The sequence below is a fragment of the Cololabis saira genome, chromosome 3 (assembly GCF_033807715.1).
Source record: "Cololabis saira isolate AMF1-May2022 chromosome 3, fColSai1.1, whole genome shotgun sequence".
Classification (NCBI taxonomy): domain Eukaryota; kingdom Metazoa; phylum Chordata; class Actinopteri; order Beloniformes; family Belonidae; genus Cololabis; species Cololabis saira.
Genome location: NC_084589.1, coordinates 52,769,589 through 52,790,784, shown reverse-complemented (window position 1 = coordinate 52,790,784; position 21,196 = coordinate 52,769,589). Strand labels below are relative to the sequence as shown.

The following is a 21,196-nucleotide window of genomic DNA, read 5'->3' as shown; positions in this document are numbered from 1 at the left end:
TAATGAAATAAACAAATCTAAAGAATGTTTTGTAATCAATTTAATAATTATTCTTGCAAAGTTTCATATTCATAAATCCAAATTCAGTCATTCAAAACCCCTTTTTTTTAATTTTTAAGAATGAAACCAAACAATACTTGAGTTCCATCTCTGACTCAAATAACAAAAAAGCTGTAAAACTGTTAATTTATGCTCTCTATTTTTATGTGTTTGTTTAAAAATCCCCCTGGCTCCTGTGTTGTTGTACTTTTATGTATTAACGACTGTTTTGTATGTCTGTCTGTTTATGTTTTTTGTAATATGAGAACTATTCAATAAAGCTTGTTAAAAAAAAAAAAAGAATATCTGGAAACCACTTCCTGTTCCTGCAGAATCTGAAAACCACTTCCTGTTCCTGCAGAATCTGGAAACCACTTCCTGTTCCTGCAGAATCTGAAAACCACTTCCTGTTCCTGCAGAATCTGGAAACCACTTCCTGTTCCTGCAGAATCTGGAAACCACTTCCTGTTCCTGCAGAATCTGAAAACCACTTCCTGTTCCTGCAGAATCTGGAAACCACTTCCTGTTCCTGCAGAATCTGGAAACCACTTCCTGTTCCTGCAGAATCTGGAAACCACTTCCTGTTCCTGCAGAATCTGGAAACCACTTCCTGTTCCTGCAGAATCTGGAAACCACTTCCTGTTCCTGCAGAATCCACGACATTCCGACGAGCTCCGTCCGTTCTCTTCTCGTCTTCTATCTAGTCCGGATCTGCAGTTCTGCTTTTATTAGAAACAGATAAAAACCCAAACATATTTTAGGTTCTTGTCTATGGAGCATTTTTTGTGCCAAAATTAAATAAATAAATACATCTAAATACATCTAAATTCTAAATTGCCCTGTGAGTGTGAGTGTGTCTGGTTGTTTGTGGGGACTGCGGGTGGAAACTAGCATTTCTGCTAAACCTGGTGTATTTACACTGCTTAATGTAGTGTTCATGAATATGCATTGTCCCGTCTAAATAAACTTTGAAACTGAAACTTTGAAAACATCATTAATTAATCAATTAATTAATCAATTAATTAATTAATTAAATGTGTCATTAATTAGGTAAAATGGGAATTAAATATAACATTCATTAATTAAATGTGTAATTAATTAATGAAATACTGAAATAATTAAATGTTTTTTTACTTAAAATTCATTGTATTTTAATTAATTTATTACATATTTAATTCCAATTTTAATTAATTAATGACACTTTAAAGAATGAATGATATAATTAATTCCCATTTTAATTAATTAATGACATATTTCATTCCCATTTTAATTAATTAATGATGTATTTATTTATTTAATTTTGGTACTAGAAATCCTCCATATTTCAGGCCGCTGTCCCGGGGTCTGAAGTGATTTGGCTCCACCTGGTGGCCGCGGTTTGGTACTGCAGTCCCGGGTGTTAAGACCTTTGTGCTGCTTTTTATTGAACAAAAAGTGCTACATAAATAAAGTTTGATTCGATTTACTTAAATGTTCTGGATATTTCTAAAACATCTAGTTAGTGTTTAATAAAGAATCTAGTTAGTGTTTAGTAAAGAATCTAGTTAGTGTTTAGTAAAGAATCTAGTTAGTGTTTAGTAAAGAATCTAGTTAGTGTTTAATAAAGAATCTATTCAGTGTTTAGTGTTTGTTTCAGATTTGATCTCAGATACACGTTAGAATCAGAAGGTTTTATTAAAAACAGCTGGGTCATCAGTAATCAGCATTAGTGACTGTTACAGTCTACGAGAGACGGAGTTACAGTTACAAAGACTGACATCATTTCTAGGGTTTAAGGACAGGAAGTAGCACCAGGTCTTCGTGGGGGGGACAGGGGTCAAGGTTCAGGTTCAGGTTCGGGTCCTGGTCCAGGTTCAGGTTCAGGTTCAGGTTCACCAGCGGGGGGACAGGAAGTGGGACCGATGAAGACGCTCCCAAGTGGATTATTCACAGAAAGATAAGAATGCAAATGTTCAAGATGGAACTGGTGACGCAAAGACCACAAAGCCGTCCTGGAACCGTCCTGGAACCGTCCTGGAACATGAAACCGTCCTGGAACATGAAACCGTCCTGGAACATGAAACCGTCCTGGAACATGAAACCGTCCCCGACCCAGAACTTCAGATGAAACTCTCCCAGATCCCAGTCGTCCTCCGAGTCCCTGGCGGTGGTCGTGATGAGGAGGTTACGTCGTCTTCACCGCCGGTTGTCGTCGCTGCAGCCGGCGACGTCCGGGACGTCTGGAGGAAGGAGAGAAGGAAATAGACGGAGTTACTGGTCAGTTAGGAGGTCTGGACGAAGACGAGAACTATCTGTGTTTGACTACGTTGGGCTTGTATTTAGCTTCGTAGGAAACGTTGGGTTCGTAATAAAAAAAGAATCCAGGGCCGGATTTAGCGAGGCCCACTAAGGTGTGCAGACTGAAATGTAGGGTGGGCGACGCTGACCGTGCTGCAACGCGGCGTGGGCGAAAAATGTTGGGGGGTCAAACCCCCGAAATGCGTAGAAAACTCTGCTCTCATCATATCAGTTCATCTATCTTCTCCTTCTTTGACCAACAGTATGCTAACCCTAACCCTTCCTGACACTTCCCTCTGCATTTACCCGGGCTTGGACCGCTGTTCTGCCAATCCTTGTTAGAGAAATGCTACTTCGTGGTTCTGCGCACACGCACAGTCGATTTTCAAAGTTTGCATCATTTCTTGCATGATGTAAAATGGATAATATGGGATGTTGAGTATTTGATCCTTCAAAATAAACTACCCATGACATGAATTGCATTAGGCTACATTTTGTGAACATTATACGATAAAGAGAAAAAAAACAATTCTATCTTTATTTGATATTAATTCAGTCATTCCCCTTTATTTAACCAGCAGGTCATTAAGAACATTCTTATTTACAATGACGGCCTGGCAAGAGACAAGGAAGTGGTTTAGGGAGTAAAACACAAAAAAAAACAAAACACAAAAATTGTAGCTCTGCAAAGGTAGAAAACCATTAGGTAGCATTTTTGGCAAAGCAGCAGAAATTGGCAGAACACCGACACAAATAGGACACTGGCTTGTGCCCTGTTGAGGCTGCACTTATTTTATGTTTTTTGCTTTTTCTTTATCAATCAATCGTAGCCTACGGCGTAGGCTCTGCGTTGATTTAAAAGGTCCCGCGGCAGGCTGGTGGCTCCAGAGCCTGCACGGCATGGACCGGGATAGAGAGAGGCGTCTCCATCCCGGCGAGGGCGGAGAGCGCCGGTGCGGGTGGCGGTGCTGCGGTGCCGTGCAGGCTCTGGAGCCACGGCTACGCAGTAGGGTACGCGGCGACGCGCACCATTCTGCATTGGTGTAACGGGGAACCATAAATCAGCCTTCAGTGTCTGCTGTTCTGGACTTCTCTGTGTGTCATTTTGCTGGGACGTCGGTTCCTCCGCTGAGACACAACTTTTGCGGTATGCGTTCATTGTTGTGTCTAAAAATTATGCACAGTGCCGACCCAATCAGAAACGGTACAGATAGTGATATCTTATATTTATAAAAAAATAAAATTATAAAAAAATAAAGGATCCCCATAACTTTGATTGGGTGGGCAGGATGCACGTTTGATAGAAATAGAAAAATTATATATATATATATATATATATATATATATATATATATATATATATATATATATATATATATATAATTTTTTTTATATATTTTTTTTTGTTTATTTTTTCATTACATTAATTGAAATTTGATTTCTTAGGAAAAAGGGACAGATAAAATAAACTTAGTCTTCTTTCTGTTCCCTTTCATTCCAGGAATAAGATTTGTTGTAATTACATTGAACTGTTTGTTTTTCTTTTAATGAGTGAAATAAAGAATACAATCAAAATCAAATCAAAAATCAGGACGACAGGAAACCTGTTCTCGATGCAGGAGCGCGCTGACGCCACTAGGGGGCGACAACTCTCACGCTTAGAACATTTACACTATTCTGGAATTATTGCACATGCAGGACTGTCTCAGAAAATTTGAATATTGTGATTTTCTCTAATGCAATTACAAAAACAAAAGTGTCATAAATTCTGGATTCATTACAAATCAACTGAAATATGTCAAGCCTTTTATTATTTTAATATTGCTGATTATGGTTTACAGTTTAAGAAAACTCAAATATCCTATCTCAAAAAATCAGAATATTCTGGGAATCTTAATCTTAAACTGTAAACCATGATCAGCAATATTAAAATAATAAAAGGCTTGCAATATTTCAGTTGATTTGTAATGAATCCAGAATGGATGACATTTTTGTTTTTTTTTAATTGCATTACAGAAAATAAAGAACTTTATCACAATATTCTAATTTTCTGAGACAGTCCTGTATACTCATGTTCTCTGGATTGACTTTAATAATTTTATAAATGCTAAAGTTGACTCTTCCTTTAAGTTGAGCATTCAACATGTTCTATTTGGTTTATTAAAAAATGACATGACAAGCCCAGACAAAGTATATTTAATCAACCTTCTCTTAATTATTGCTAAATATCATATTCACTGTACTAAATCTGCTAGCCAACATCTAAATATAATTGTTCTCAGAGCTTTATTAATATCATATTAAAAAACGTTTAAAACCAGAAGCTTATGTGAAAAATAGGATATTCCCTGATCTTTTGTTTTTATTTATTTTTCCTCCTTAAACTTCAAACCTTCTATTTTATTTTAGTTTTTTATTTACTTAGTTGTTGTTTTTAAAATTTTTGATTTATGTTATTTGTGAATTTATTTCTTGGAAAAAGGGGCAGATTAGATAAGATTCTTCTCAGTGGCGTAGCCAGAAAAGAGACTTTGGGTGTGCACCAGCAAAGACTGGGTGTGCCAAATTTTTTTTCAACAAAACTAGACGTTACACCTCCACAAACATTCAAATGCATGTATATCCAACATTATTGACAGTGCAAAACATATCCACATGTTGTGTGTGCTCTCAATATATAATAAGTATAATAATATATATAATATTATAATAAGTAATATAATAACCACACTTTATGCATGTCCTAAAAAAAACATCACAAAAACATAACCACACACACACACAGCTACCCAATGAAGCAAACATAGTGAAATATAACACTCATGCACTCAGAGCCATAACGTATCCACATTACGCATGATCAACAAAGCTATTTAACCAGAGGCAGAACACGACTATTTGGCTTAAGGTTGGCCTGATGGTTTTATTATAAAATAATAAAATAAAATAATATAATTTTCCCAAAAGGACAGGTTGGTCAGCAGAAATTCAAACCATACTGGGCATCTAGGTTTTTGTGCAACAAGCATTTTTAATAGCTCTGAATAAATTGCAAATCTTGCTTATGCAATTTTTCCATATAAATCATATTTAGATATTAATCACTTAGTAGCCTACCAAGTGGCTCTTCCTACACTTCCACCTAATATTAGACCAACCTGTTGGCTTCCCCTGTCTGTCCTGATTCTTTCTCTCTCTTCCTCTATTCTTTTTTTTCTACCTCTCCATAAAGTTACCGTCAATCAAAACACGCGTGCTCGCGGGGGCGCGCATTGGAGCTGCAGCTCATACTAGTGTGTGTGTCGGGGAGGAGAGAGGGGGGGTGAAGGAGCAGAGGGGCGTCTATGATAACGTGCTGCTGTTATTAATCATATACATTACACACAAACGCTGTTAAATACAGAAAATGCACACTTCAAATCTTTTTCAAACATGAGCAACGAGAGGCTCCTCAGTCTCTCTGTGAGCGTCGTCGCTCTGACGGATCTGGTCCTGTTGACGACTAAAAAAAGGCTCCACGGAGCAACTTGTAACAGGCAATGCTATCAGAATACGATGCAAACAGTTAATCTTGGATAAAACATCTTTGTCGCATAATGGACGGGAACTCATGTCCGCCATCCACCTTCCGTTTGATGAGTTGTCTGAAGGCTGATTTATGGTTCCGCGTTACACCGACGCAGAGCCTACGGCGTAGGGTACGCGGCGACGCACATCGTACGTTGTGCGTCGCCGCGTACCATATGCCGTAGGCTACGCCGATCGATTTAACGCGGAACCATAATTTAGGTTTAACAGTCCAGCTGCCGCGACACATCGCCTGACGGGGGTTTTACATGCAAAAATAATATTTGTTATTTTGAACATCATGATTACATACTAATAGCTTAGATTAGCCTAGATTTAGAATACTTAGAAGACTATACCAAAAAACATTTTTTTTTAAATGCATCAAATTTCTGGGTGTGCCAGCTGTCTCTTTGGGTGGCACTGGCACACCCTGGCACACCCGTGGCTACGCCACTGATTCTTCTTATTTCTGCTCCCTTTTCATTCACAATTTATGAACATTTGTGTTTGTATTGAATCGTTTGGTTTATTTTTTGAATGAAATAAAGAATAAAATGAAAAATGAAAATGAAATTATTTTGATATATAATTTACTGTCCTTAATTTGTAACTGCATTTTATCCTGAAGTTTTGTACCTTTTCTGTATAAATCTGTCAATAAAAAAAGAAAAAGGAGCCTTGTTGTCGTGGAAACGCACCTGGGACACGCCCACCTGTCACTCACATTTAGCCTCGTTAGCTCGGCTGGCTAATTAGCACGACAGAGACAAAGAAGGAGAGATTGTCGTGTTCTTTGGTCGTTCAGTTTCCTCCAAACATCTGACTTCTGTTGTTAAATCCTCTCTTAAAACTGATTTATTCTCCTTGGCTTTTAACCCGCGTTGAGACGACGGTTTTATCCTGATTTACGGCGGCTCCTCCGGCTCCTCGGGGTCATCTCTGTTGTGTTTTAATTCCAGTCCGCTGCTCCTTCCACTGTCATTACTTATCCTAATTCTCCCGGCGTTCAGCTCTTGGCTCGGCTGCGATGTTTTAAAGATCATCATCAATAATCTGAGTGTCAGCTGGATCAGAACTCCCAGAATCCTCCTCTCCCCTCGGCTGCAGCACTTTCAGATGTTGAACTGATGTTTGGAGCGACTTGATAACGACTAATGCATCACAGATTAGCACGAGCTCACACGGAGTTACTGTTGTAACTCAGACATGTAGTAGTAGTAGTAAACCTTTATTTTACCAGGCAAGAATTGCTAAGAATACATTCTTATTAAGGCAATGGCTGGTAGGAGGTGAAAGATCTCCTAAGGGGAAGGGAGAGGGGGAGTAACATTAAAATATAGACAATAAAAGCACATACAACAACAGTGACACAAAAGAAAAAGGAATAAAGACATAATGCAGTGACACACCACAGAATGACAGTTAGTTTGACGTACAGTGACATACGACAAGTTAAGTAAGGACAGAGACACTAAAAGTAAAAACAGTGATACTAGACAACCATAAATGAGCCAGTAACAAAACAACAGCAGTAACAGACGTGTTAGTGAGGTTAGTGAGGTTAGTGCATCAGCGCTGTGGACAGTTTTACACAGGACGTGTTTTGGACAAAGTTTGGAGGAAAAACCACCTGATCGTGGAGTATTCAAGTGAGACTGAAATATCTCACAGAGCGAAATGTAAAAAACACAAAAATAAATACAGTTGGAAATTAGAGGAAGAGACGCCTGGTTCGTATTTACCTTCGAAAAAGACGTCGGGTTCGTATTTACCTTCGGCAGAAATGTTGGGTTCGTATTTACCTTCCGAAGAGTTGACAGGTTCGTATTTTCCTTCGTAAGAGACGTTGGGTTTGTATTTATCGTCGTAAGAGACGTATTTACCTTCGAAAGAGACGCCTGGTTCGTATTTACCTTCCGAAGAGTTGACAGGTTCGTATTTATCTCCGGAAGAGACGTTAGGTTCGTATTTACCTTCAAAAAACACGTTGGGTTCGTATTTACCTTCGGAAGAAATTTTGGGTTCTATTTACCTTCGGAAGAGTCGCTGGCCGGCGGAGACGCTGCCGTTGTTCAGGTGACGTCCAGCGCCGCTGCAGACGACACAGTCGGAGAAACAATCACACAAAAGCTGTTTACGAGAACGTTAACGACTTCTCAGCCACATGGACTCAATCAGCCGAAGTTGAAGTTCATAACATGAGTTACGTCTCACTCCATTAACCACAGACAATTACAATCAGAATCTGATCCAGAGAAACTCCTCTGGGGTTCTCGGTGGTAAAGTGATCCCACATGCAGATCTGGACCAGAACCGAGCTCTGCGGGGAAAACGTCCTCATAAAACCCAAATCCCAGCCGTTGAAACGAGACGTTCAGGTTGTAGAGCAGCGAGGAGGAAGTTGTAACGTCTCCGATCATTTTACGGACCAGAAAACCTCAGAGAGCAGAGGCTTGATTGATGTTTGACAAATGTTTGACTAATGTTTGATTGACGTTTGACTAATGTTTGATTGATGTTTGATCGATGTTTGATTGATGTTTGATTGATTGATGTTTGATTGATGTTTGATCGATGTTTGATTGATGTTTGATTGATGTTTGACTGATGTTTGATTGACGTTTGATTGATGTTTGATTGATGTTTGATTGACGTTTGACTAATGTTTGATTGATGTTTGATTGATGTTTGATTGATGTTTGATTGACGTTTGACTAATGTTTGATTGATGTTTGACTAATGTTTGATTGATGTTTGACTAATGTTTGACTAATGTTTGATTGATGTTTGATTGATGTTTGATTGATGTTTGATTGATGTTTGACTAATGTTTGATTGATGTTTGACTAATGTTTGACTAATGTTTGATTGATGTTTGATTGATGTTTGATTGATGTTTGATTGATGTTTGACTAATGTTTGATTGATTTTTGATTGACGTTTGATTGATGTTTGATTGATGTTTGATTGATGTTTGACTAATGTTTGATTGATGTTTGATTGACGTTTGACTAATGTTTGATTGATGTTTGATTGACGTTTGATTGATGTTTGATTGATGTTTGACTGACGTTTGATTGATGTTTGACTAATGTTTGATTGATGTTTGACTAATGTTTGACTAATGTTTGATTGATGTTTGATTGACGTTTGATTGATGTTTGATTGATGTTTGATTGATGTTTGACTAATGTTTGATTGATGTTTGATTGATGTTTGATTGATGTTTGATTGATGTTTGATTGATGTTTGACTAATGTTTGATTGATGTTTGACTAATGTTTGACTAATGTTTGATTGATGTTTGATTGACGTTTGATTGATGTTTGATTGATGTTTGATTGATGTTTGACTAATGTTTGATTGATGTTTGATTGATGTTTGATTGATGTTTGATTGATGTTTGACTAATGTTTGATTGATGTTTGACTAATGTTTGATTGATGTTTGATTGATGTTTGATTGATGTTTGATTGATGTTTGATTGACGTTTGACTAATGTTTGATTGACGTTTGACTAATGTTTGATTGATGTTTGATTGATGTTTGATTGATGTTTGACTAATGTTTGATTGATGTTTGATTGATGTTTGATTGACGTTTGACTAATGTTTGATTGATGTTTGATTGATGTTTGATTGATGTTTGATTGATGTTTGACTAATGTTTGATTGACGTTTGATTGATGTTTGATTGATGTTTGATTGATGTTTGACTAATGTTTGACTAATGTTTGATTGATGTTTGATTGATGTTTGATTGACGTTTGACTAATGTTTGATTGATGTTTGATCGATGTTTGATTGATGTTTGATTGATGTTTGATTGATGTTTGACTAATGTTTGATTGATGTTTGACTGATGTTTGATTGATGTTTGACTGACGTTTGATTGATGTTTGACTGATGTTTGATTGATGTTTGATTGATGTTTGATTGATGTTTGATTGACGTTTGATTGACGTTTGATTGATGTTTGATTGATGTTTGATTGATGTTTGACAAATGTTTGACTAATGTTTGATTGACGTTTGATTGATGTTTGATTGATGTTTGATTGACGTTTGACTAATGTTTGATTGATGTTTGATCGATGTTTGATTGATGTTTGATTGATGTTTGACTGATGTTTGATTGACGTTTGATTGATGTTTGATTGATGTTTGATTGACGTTTGACTAATGTTTGATTGATGTTTGATTGATGTTTGATTGATGTTTGATTGACGTTTGACTAATGTTTGATTGATGTTTGATTGATGTTTGATTGATGTTTGATTGATGTTTGACTAATGTTTGATTGATTTTTGATTGATGTTTGATTGACGTTTGATTGATGTTTGATTGATGTTTGACTGATGTTTGATTGATGTTTGACTAATGTTTGATTGATGTTTGACTAATGTTTGATTGATGTTTGATTGACGTTTGATTGATGTTTGACTAATGTTTGATTGATGTTTGACTAATGTTTGATTGATGTTTGATTGATGTTTGATTGATGTTTGATTGACGTTTGATTGATGTTTGACTAATGTTTGATTGATGTTTGACTAATGTTTGACTAATGTTTGATTGATGTTTGATTGACGTTTGATTGATGTTTGACTAATGTTTGATTGATGTTTGACTAATGTTTGATTGATGTTTGATTGATGTTTGATTGATGTTTGATTGACGTTTGATTGATGTTTGACTAATGTTTGATTGATGTTTGACTAATGTTTGACTAATGTTTGATTGATTTTTGATTGATGTTTGATTGATGTTTGATTGATGTTTGATTGATGTTTGATTGATGTTTGATTGACGTTTGACTAATGTTTGATTGACGTTTGACTAATGTTTGATTGACGTTTGATTGATGTTTGATTGATGTTTGATTGATGTTTGATTGATGTTTGATTGATGTTTGATTGACGTTTGATTGACGTTTGATTGATGTTTGATTGATGTTTGATTGACGTTTGATTAATGTTTGATTGATGTTTGATTGATGTTTGATTGATGTTTGATTGACATTTGATTGATGTTTGATTGATGCTTGATTGACGTTTGATTGATGTTTGATTGACGTTTGATTGATGTTTGATTGACGTTTGATTGACGTTTGATTGACGTTTGATTGACGTTTGATTGACGTTTGATTGATGTTTGATTGATGTTTGATTAATGTTTGATTGACGTTTGATTAATGTTTGATTGATGTTTGATTGATGTTTGATTGACGTTTGATTCATGTTTGATTCATGTTTGATTCATGTTTGATTGTTTGATTGATGTTTGATAGATTTTTGATTGACGTTTGACTAATGTTTGATTAATGTTTGATTGATGTCTGATTGATGTTTGATCGATGTTTGATTGATGTTTGATTGATTTTTGATTGACGTTTGATTGATGTTTGATTGACGTTTGATTGACGTTTGATTGACGTTTGATTGATGTTTGATTGACGTTTGATTGACGTTTGATTGACGTTTGATTGACGTTTGATTGATGTTTGATTCATGTTTGATTCATGTTTGATTGTTTGATTAATGTTTGATTGATGTTTGATTGATGTTTGATTAATGTTTAATTGAGGTTTGATAGATTTTTGATAGATTTTTGATTGATGTTTGATTGACGTTTGATTGACGTTTGATTGACGTTTGATTAATGTTTGATTGATGTTTGATTGATGTTTGATTGACGTTTGATTGATGTTTGATTGATTTTTAATTGATGTTTGATTAATGTTTGATTGATGTTTGATTGATTTTTGATTGACGTTTGATTGATGTTTAATTGATGTTTGATTGATGTTTGATTGATGTTTGATTGATGTTTGATTGACGTTTGATTGATGTTTGAATGACGTTTGATTACAGTGCAGCTCTTTCGTGCGTGCTAGCGTGCGTGCTAGCGTGCGTGTGTGCTAGCGTGCTTGCGTGCATGTTACCGTGCGTGCTAGCGTGCGTGCTAGCGTGCTAGCGTGGGGCTACCTCGGAGGTTGGCTCTGGAGAGGGAAATCCCGTCCTCTCCTCGTCTCTTCATGCCTGGCGACCCTCCTGGTCTGGGGGTCGTCCCTCCTGGTCTGGGTCAAGGATCCGGTCTGGGGGTCGTCCCTGAGCACCTCGTCCCAGTATATAGGGCTCTGACTGGACAGACAGACAGGTTTGATTGGACAGACAGATGGGTATGAGGTCCCGGGGTAAAGACGCTAGGTATTTACATTCGCAAGAGGCGCTTTTTTCGTATTTACCTTTGGAAGAGACGTTGGGATCGTATTTACCTTCTGAAGAGGACTAGGAACCTACCTGGACTAGGAACCTACCTGGACTAGAAACCTACCCTTGTGGTGGAGGCGTGAAGGTGACGACATTGTCCGGCTCCGTCAGGCGGCTGCAGTCGGCCTTCAGGGCGGGTGGAGGATACGAGTTCATTCCCTCTGAAATAGACAGACACCTTAAATCCCCCTGAAACAGACACTTTAATTCCCTCTGAAACAGACACTTTAATTCCCTCTGAAACAGACACTTTAATTCCCTCTGAAACAGACACTTTAATTCCCTCTGAAACAGACACTTTAATTCCCTCTGAAACAGACACTTTAATTCCCTCTGAAACAGACACTTTAATTCCCTCTGAAACAGACACTTTAATTCCCTCTGAAACACTTTAGTTCCCTCTGAAACAGACAGACACCTTCAGGTTCCCGCCGGTCCCACGAACCCCTGGGGTCGGCGGCGGTTCTTACTCTGCAGGGCGGAGAGGAAGACCCTGAAGAAGCGGTGGGCGTAGCCCTGCTCCTCCGCCCTCAGCCGGCCCAGGTGCACCAGGTGCTGCTGCACCGGCGGACTGGCCAGCTCCTCCACCTGCGTCCGGTTGTAGCGGTCGCCCACCGTCACCACGAACATGGCCACGCCGTCGCACTTAGCCTTCTGGGAGACGTAGCGCAGCCGGGCCCGGTCCCCGTAGGCCGTCTCGGCGCCCACCACGGCTAGCATGGCCTTCCTGCGGCGCGGCGGCCCGCCGGCCTTCAGCAGCACCTCCTTCAGGGCGAAGTCCAGCGTCCGGCCCAGCGCCGCGGCGCCGCCCTGCTGCCGCGTGTTCCCCAGCAGGTGCTCCCTCACCTGCTCCTGCCTCTGGTACCTGGTGATGCATCCAAATCAACATTTGTGGCCGAAACCGAAACCGAAAATAATAATAATAATAATAATAATAATAATAATAATAATAATAATAATGGAAAATCTCATCAAATACTCACACTTATGTCTATTGTTTAAAATCATTCATGGACATGCTCCTCCTGTACTGAACCAGTTTATAAAGGATAAATAAATGTAAATGTAATTAATTCATCTCATCAAGGTGGCATCAACATCCACACGGAGCAGCTAGAGGAGAATGCTGATGTTATTGTTGCTGCTTCAGGTTGTTCTGTTTTCGTGTGTAGCAATTGTCTGTTGTTGAGTTTATGTTAACCTGTGTGTTTATGTATTTTAGCTTAGATTTTACCTCTTAATCTCTATTCTGATATAGCCTTTTTATTCGGAAATGTTTTATTGATTGTATATAACAATTCTTTCTTTTAGGTTGACTATTTTTACACCAGTCCAGGGACAGCGGATGCAAAATAGCCTTTTGGCTAATTCCGGCACATTTTACATTGGTTTAAATGTGTTATTAATGTGCATTGTCCCTGTAATTTAAACCTTTAAATAAATAAATAAACACTTGGCTGAATACCGAATAATACCGAATAATGGTTCTTTGCAGTTTTTCATTTATTTTGCCAATTTTTTCACCATTGCATAAAGATTAGATTAGATTAGATTAGATTCAACTTTATTATCATTGCACATGTTAAGGTACAGGGCAACAGAATGCAGTTAGCATCTAAGCGGAAGTGTTTGTGAAATCAGAATCGGAATCAGAATCAGGTTTATTAAATCAGCTTAGAAAACTGTTTTTGACTTCGGATACACCGTCGGCGACACAATGGTTTTATGCGCCTGTTTTTCCAAAGGGTAACACTGGAATGGGGGGGGGGGGGGACATCTTCACACTGAGTATATACACAGTATCAAGGTGCAAAAACACCTCGGCACACAGAGCAACAGACATCACAAGACTTGCATGTGGGTGTGTGTGGTGGTGGTGGTGGGGGGGGGGTCCCGGCACAGTACATCCAAGTGATCGCCGTCTGGCGCTCGAAACCCAGAGACTGTTGGGGGGGGGCTGATAAGAGGGAGGAGCCGAGGAAGGCGTTGAATTGAGGGAGGTGTGGTTATCAGTAAGTGTCTGTGAAGGGATGACTCCGTGAACTCCGCCCAGAGCTGCTCCTCAGCCAATGTCCTTGATGTTATCAGTCGGCTCAGTCAGTTCTGAAACAGGTCCACAGATGTTCCTGAGAGGGGAGGGTTAGTGGGGGCAGAGTCACCTTGTTTACATTCCACCAGGGAGATTGTGACCGGAGCGATTGGCCAAACCGCTCTGTCAAGGTCAGATTATAGAATCAACAATTATATTAAAGAACAGACAGACTCAGTAATTTTCCGTCTGCCTTTAGTCTCTGGTTCATCAATGGCGACTCCAAACAGACGAATTTGTGATCAATTCCCGCCAAGCCGAGCTTCCAACTTCTCCAAGGTCTTATCCACCTTGCCAATGAGCTCAAAGACGCCGCCAGCCTGCGATTCTGTTCAAGAATCGCATCCAGCTTACGGTTTTGCTCCCCCAACGTTAAAGTTTGAGTGTTGGTCGCCTTGCTTGATCCTTCAGCCACGTCCGGCAGCTCTGAAAGAGCCAGAACAGCTGTCGACGACTTACGCGTTTGTCGGTAGACCAGGAATCCCCCTCCTCCGATTAGGAGAAATCCTGCGATCATAAATCCAATTATGAAGCATCTTCAACGTCCTCGACAGACAGAATCTTGAGATACAAAGGCTTCCAGTATTTGTAGGAATCCATTGTGTATCCAGCAAAAAATGTCCCATCGGGGCAGGAGGGCTCCCTTACCCCCCGACTTCTCGTCGCAAAAATGTGGTCAGTTGTGCTGAGAGACCAGTTAATCAATTCCATGATTGTAAAGTTTCGGAGAGTGAAAAAGAAGAGAAGACAATGTACAGCATATACACATATATACACATATATATAAATATGTATGTACACAGTGCAGATTAATAAATAAATCAAATAAATGTGCAGTGAAATACCCGCCAGTTACAATTTGTCTTACTGTACTTATTGGATTTTTTTCTCATAAGCTTTTTATTATTTTACCTCTTTTCTTATCATTTTGTTTCATTTATTTGGTATTTAAGCGTACTCTTAAATGAAATACTTTCTGAAAACTGCGAATGAGATGTACCTGCGGTAGGGATGGGTGATATTTTACCATTCACGATAAACCGTCAAAAAAATTCCCCACGGTAAGAATTTCAAATCTCGCGGTAAAAACGATAAATTCCCGTTGATGACGTTTTTGTGTAACAAACATGGCGGATCTGAGAGAGAGATAGATTTATAGTTACAAAGGTGGAGTTGAATTGGTATTTTTTTAATCGTCATTTTTATCGTTATCAGGATAAATGCCAGAAATTATCGTGATACATTTTTTAGTCCATACCGCCCATCCCTAACCTGCGGTACTCTACTGTCTTCAGCAACTTGTGCTATTTATTATTTTACCTTCTTTTCTCATAATTTTATTTCATTTTATTTGTTATTTACTGTCTAATTATGTCTTGCCGCTTTTAATGTTGATGTAAAGCACTTTGAATTACCTTGTGATGAATTGTGCTACATAAATAAACTTGCCTTGCCTATTCCATCGAACACGGAAAGTGTTATTTAGATTTTTTCGGGGGAACAGTTCCGGTAACCGAACATTGGTCACCTCTGCAGGTTGAACTCCAGCTTGGTGGTCTGGCCCGAGCCCTGCTGGACCGCCGCCACCCGGGCCCGGTTCCCCGGCCGGCTGCTCAAGGGGCCGACGGCCAGCCGCTCCACCACCGACCCCAGCAGCTGCTGCGTGCCGGCGTACTCGTCCGCCTGGACCTCCCTGGACCCGTCCAGGACCAGGACCAGGTCCAGGTCCACCTGCTGGGGCTGCTCCACCTTCTGGATGAAGGAGCACTCCTCCGGGCGCGAGCAGGGGTCTGGGGACGGAACAGAGTCCAGTTAGGGGGTCTGGGGACCAGAACAGAGTCCGGTTTAGAGGGTCTCTGGAGGCTGGACCGGTTTACAACCTTCATCCATCAGCCAGAAGAGAAGACGGACCGGGTCAGACAACAGCGTATTTACCTTCGGAAGAGACGCTTTTTTCGTATTTACCTTCGTAAAAGATGCTAGGTTTGTGTTTACCGCGTCAACCACCGCGTCACCAGCAGGTCGACCCAGTTTGCTGCGTACCGTAACACACTGCGCAGTTCTTGACCTTCCTCAGTTCCACGGCCAGTTTCTTCTTCCCCTCCAGAACCGTGAAGATGGCGTTCCCCGAGTCGTCGGCCTGAGGGGAACCGGAGAGCAGCATCAGAACCAGGACCTCCCTGACCCCCCAGAACCGACCCCCCCGACCGGTCCACCCACCTCCAGCGCCTGCCGGACCTTGGCAGCTTTCTCCAGAGAGACAACGGCCGGGACGATGTCCAGGGCCCGGTACTCCATGGTGGCGGCCAGGATGTCTTCCGTGTCCTCGGACGGCCCGCCGGAGAAGAACACGGCCACCTTCCGGACCCGCATCCCGGCCCGGACCCGCTTGAACATGTTCCGGCCCACGAAGCGCATGGCGGCGCCGAGGCGGCGCTGCTTCCTGGTCTGCTCCAGGGTGACGCCCCGCACGGCCCGGACCAGCTCCGCCTTGCGCCGGTGCTCCTGGAACCGGATCAGGTACTGGGCGTGTGTGTTGAACATCACCACGGCGACGCGGGCGCCGGTCGGGCAGTTGCTCTCGGCGACGGTGATGTCGTCCAGCAGGGCGAGGAGCGCGGTGCGCTGACGCTCGAACCCGGACGGAGTCACGTCGCTGGACATGTCCAGACCAAAGACCAGCTCGGTGGGGTAGGCAGGGCACGCCGACGGACCTGGACAAGCAGAGACCGGTTACACTACCACCAACAGAACTGGTACCAACACCAGCAGGGAGCCGGTACACTACCACTAACAGAACTGGTACCAGCAGGGGGGCCGGTACACTACCACTAACAGAACTGGTACCAGCAGGGGGCCGGTACACTACCACTAACAGAACTGGTACCAGCAGGGGGCCGGTACACTACCACTAACAGAACTGGTACCAGCAGCGGGCCGGTACACTACCACTAACAGAACTGGTACCAGCAGCGGGCCGGTACACTACCACTAACAGAACTGGTCCCAGCAGGGGGCCGGTACACTACCACTAACAGAACTGGTACCAGCAGGGGGCCGGTACACTACCACTAACAGAACTGGCACCAGCAGGGGGCCGGTACACTACCACTAACAGAACTGGTACCAGCAGGGGGCCGGTACACTACCACTAACAGAACTGGCACCAGCAGGGGGCCGGTACACTACCACTAACAGAACTGGTACTAGCAGGGGGGCCGGTACACTACCACTAACAGAACTGGTACCAGCAGGGGGCCGGTACACTACCGCTAACAGAACTGGTACTAGCAGGGGGGCAGGTACACTACCACCAACAGAACTGGTACCAACACCAGCAGGGAGCCGGTACACTACCACCAACAGAACTGGTACCAGCAGGGGGGCCGGTACACTACCACTAACAAAACTGGTACCAGCAGGGGCCGGTACACTACCACTAACAGAACTGGTACCAGCAGGGGGTCGGTACACTACCACTAACAGAACTGGTACCAGCAGGGGGGCCGGTACACTACCACTAACAGAACTGGTACCAGCAGTGGGCCGGTACACTACCACTAACAGAACTGGTACCAGCAGGGGGCCGGTACACTACCACTAACAGAACTGGTACCAGCAGGGGGCCGGTACACTACCGCTAATAGAACTGGTACCAGCAGGAGGCCGGTACACTACCACTAACAGAACTGGTACCAGCAGGGGGCCGGTACACTACCACTAACAGAACTGGTACCAGCAGCGGGCCGGTACACTACCACTAACAGAACTGGTACCAGCAGCGGGCCGGTACACTACCACTAACAGAACTGGTCCCAGCAGGGGGCCGGTACACTACCACTAACAGAACTGGTACCAGCAGGGGGCCGGTACACTACCATTAACAGAACTGGCACCAGCAGGGGGCCGGTACACTACCACTAACAGAACTGGTACCAGCAGGGGGCCGGTACACTACCACTAACAGAACTGGCACCAGCAGGGGGCCGGTACACTACCACTAACAGAACTGGTACTAGCAGGGGGGCCGGTACACTACCACTAACAGAACTGGTACCAGCAGGGGGCCGGTACACTACCACCAACAGAACTGGTACCAACACCAGCAGGGAGCCGGTACACTACCACCAACAGAACTGGTACCAGCAGGGGGGCCGGTACACTACCACTAACAAAACTGGTACCAGCAGGGGCCGGTACACTACCACTAACAGAACTGGTACCAGCAGGGGGTCGGTACACTACCACTAACAGAACTGGTACCAGCAGGGGGGCCGGTACACTACCACTAACAGAACTGGTACCAGCAGTGGGCCGGTACACTACCACTAACAGAACTGGTACCAGCAGGGGGCCGGTACACTACCACTAACAGAACTGGTACCAGCAGGGGGCCGGTACACTACCGCTAATAGAACTGGTACCAGCAGGAGGCCGGTACACTACCACTAACAGAACTGGTACCAGCAGGGGGCCGGTACACTACCACTAACAGAACTGGTACCAGCAGGGGGCCGGTACACTACCACTAACAGAACTGGTACCAGCAGGGGGCCGGTACACTACCACTAACAGAACTGGTACCAGCAGGGGGCCGGTACTGGTACCAGCAGGGAGCCGGTACACTACCACTAACAGAACTGGTACCAGCAGGGGCCGGTACACTACCACTAACAGAACTGGCACCAGCAGGGGGCCGGTACTGGTACCACTAACAGAACTGGTACCAGCAGGGGGCCGGTACACTACCACTAACAGAACTGGTACCAGCAGGGGGCCGGTACACTACCACTAACAGAACTGGTACCAGCAGGGGGCCGGTACTGGTACCACTAACAGAACTGGTACCAGCAGGGGGCCGGTACACTACCACTAACAAAACCGGCTTCTCTGATCTCCAGCTCGGGAGTTTCAGACTAAGCGTGAGGCTTTCCAACGTCTTATAAATCACTTTTAGGTTCAGATTTTGTTTGGAGACTGGAGTTATAAATTGCTGCTACTCCTCCGCCTCGGCCCGTGTTTCTAAGAATATGATGATTAAAGTAGCCGGGCGGAGTCAATTCATTCAAACTAACAAGCTGTTCCTCCCGTAGCCACGTTTCTGTTCTTCTGGTCTCGGTAATTAGATCATTTACTAATAGAGTTCAGACCGGTTCCGACCGGCTGAACCCAGTTCACCACAGCGCCGTGAGAGAAGATAAAAACCATCTGACGGAGCAGCTGCTGGACCTCCGACTAGACCACCGTCTCATTCTGCTGCGCGTGACCCGTCTAACTACTCAGAACCGCGCCGCCGCTCTGATCTCTGCAGAACAAGTTCTGACGAGACTAAAACAAACGCTTAACGGCGCCTAAGAAAGCAGAAGAAGAGACGCAGCTGTGATGTCACACGTCCAACGCCAACAGAACACAGACCTCCAACGTCAGGCCGAGCGGTCGGGGCTGTTGTTATTCTCCCGGCAGCGATGTATTCCTGCATCTACTCACCACATTCCTCCGGGCCGATAAGGCGACATACGTACCCTGGGAACAGGCTGTGGAGGAGAAGAGGCAACGTTCAGGGTTCAGCGGGAGATAAATGAGCCACTTCACATCAAGCTTTTACAGTTTATTCAAGAGCTATTTATGTTGGGCCGAATCCCAACAAACGTCATCTCGAGGAGATTCAAGTGTGGGTTCAGATCCAGGACACGATGGAGGGGGACGGGGCTGTTTCCACGGTAACCCTCCTCCCTGTGGTGTAACGAGATGCTCGGCCCGTCTTTGCTCCTCACTAGTGTTGTTTCTGTCAGCCTGTTTCAGTTTTAGTTTTAGACCCCGTCCACACGTAGCCGGGTATTTTTAGAAACGAATATTTCCCCCCTCCGTTTATAAAATGATTTGTATCCACATTACATCGTTTTTAAAAAAAAACCCTTCCACACATAACCGAAGATCTGCGTTTTCGACCACATTCATAAGCATTCTAACCTGTAGATCATCTGCGGCTCCCGGGGAAGCTGCGCCTCCGCAGGGCAGCTTCCCTACGGCGTAGGGTACGGCGTAGGGCCGTGTCGCCGTGTACCCTACGGCGTAGCCTCTGTGTCGGTGTAACGCAGTAAGCGGTGGTCAAGAGCAGAGACCATTTATTTAATAAATAGCTTGGAGAACAGATGCTGGATCATCTGTAGTTCTATAGTAAACAAAAGTCGCACGTCAGAGCAGATTTGTTGTTGTTTTGGCGCATAATGTGACGTTCGAAAACGCAAAACTGCTCTCTGTCTCCGTCTACACCAGGTCTACACGCATCTACATAAACAGAGTTTTCAAAAATCTTCACTTTGCCCAGAGTTTTTTTAAACATTGGTTTATTTGTGTTTTCGTGTGGATGACAGGTCCAAACGTAGGAAAATATCTTCGGTTTAGCAGATACCCGGCTACGTGTGGACGGGGTCTTAGTCGTGTCTTTGGGTCCAGATATCATTTTAGTTTTTAGGGATGTGGGCCTGAAACGCAGCAGCTGATGTCAGCTAACTATTGAAGTTTCTCCCCGACAGGCCCCAAAGTAAACGTGGGAGGTTCTGATCTGGACCTGATCTGGACCTGCTGGTGTTTCTGAACGTGGGAGGTTCTGATCTGGAACTGGTTCTGATCTGGAGCTGCTGGTGTTTCTGGCGGTTTTGAGAAGCCGTGAGAAGCGCGGCGGCGGCTCACCGCAGTTGTCCCTGATGAAGGAGATCAGCTGGCACTCCTGCAACGACACAGACGGGGGTTAGGGGTCGTTAGGGGTCGCCGGAGGTCGGCACCGCGGTTCTGTTCGAGTGGACGGGACTTACGCTGGTGTTTCTGCTGCCGGGAGGACCTTTGAACCCCTGGAACAGAAGAACACAGACAATGACTACGTTTACATCAGTCAAAATTGGGGTTCAGGTCAATATTCCGGTCACTGAAACATTGGGAATATTCCGTTTC

General features: G+C 43.1%; 1 protein-coding gene and 1 long non-coding RNA gene across 2 annotated transcripts in view; both read right to left on the bottom strand.

Annotated features, from left to right (window-relative positions):
- Positions 1–2,109: 2,109 nt before the first annotated feature.
- On the bottom strand, positions 2,110–12,005 carry LOC133441200 (uncharacterized). Its single transcript, XR_009782409.1, has 3 exons — positions 11,872–12,005; positions 7,919–7,978; positions 2,110–2,258 (listed from the first exon to the last, which is right to left on the bottom strand). It is a non-coding gene; the product is annotated as an uncharacterized LOC133441200 (long non-coding RNA).
- A 211-nt stretch (positions 12,006–12,216) lies between these two features.
- The window catches only part of LOC133440788 (collagen alpha-6(VI) chain-like), a 90,832-nt gene continuing 81,852 nt past the window's right edge, over positions 12,217–21,196 (bottom strand). Inside the window, exons 33-40 of the mRNA XM_061718108.1 lie at positions 21,061–21,096; positions 20,780–20,975; positions 19,768–19,779; positions 16,466–16,959; positions 16,289–16,385; positions 15,774–16,035; positions 12,627–13,021; positions 12,217–12,317 (exon numbers count right to left, since the gene is read on the bottom strand). Coding sequence (XP_061574092.1) covers positions 12,217–12,317; positions 12,627–13,021; positions 15,774–16,035; positions 16,289–16,385; positions 16,466–16,959; positions 19,768–19,779; positions 20,780–20,975; positions 21,061–21,096 — 1,593 coding nt within the window. The remainder of the gene's footprint in view (positions 12,318–12,626; positions 13,022–15,773; positions 16,036–16,288; positions 16,386–16,465; positions 16,960–19,767; positions 19,780–20,779; positions 20,976–21,060; positions 21,097–21,196) is intronic.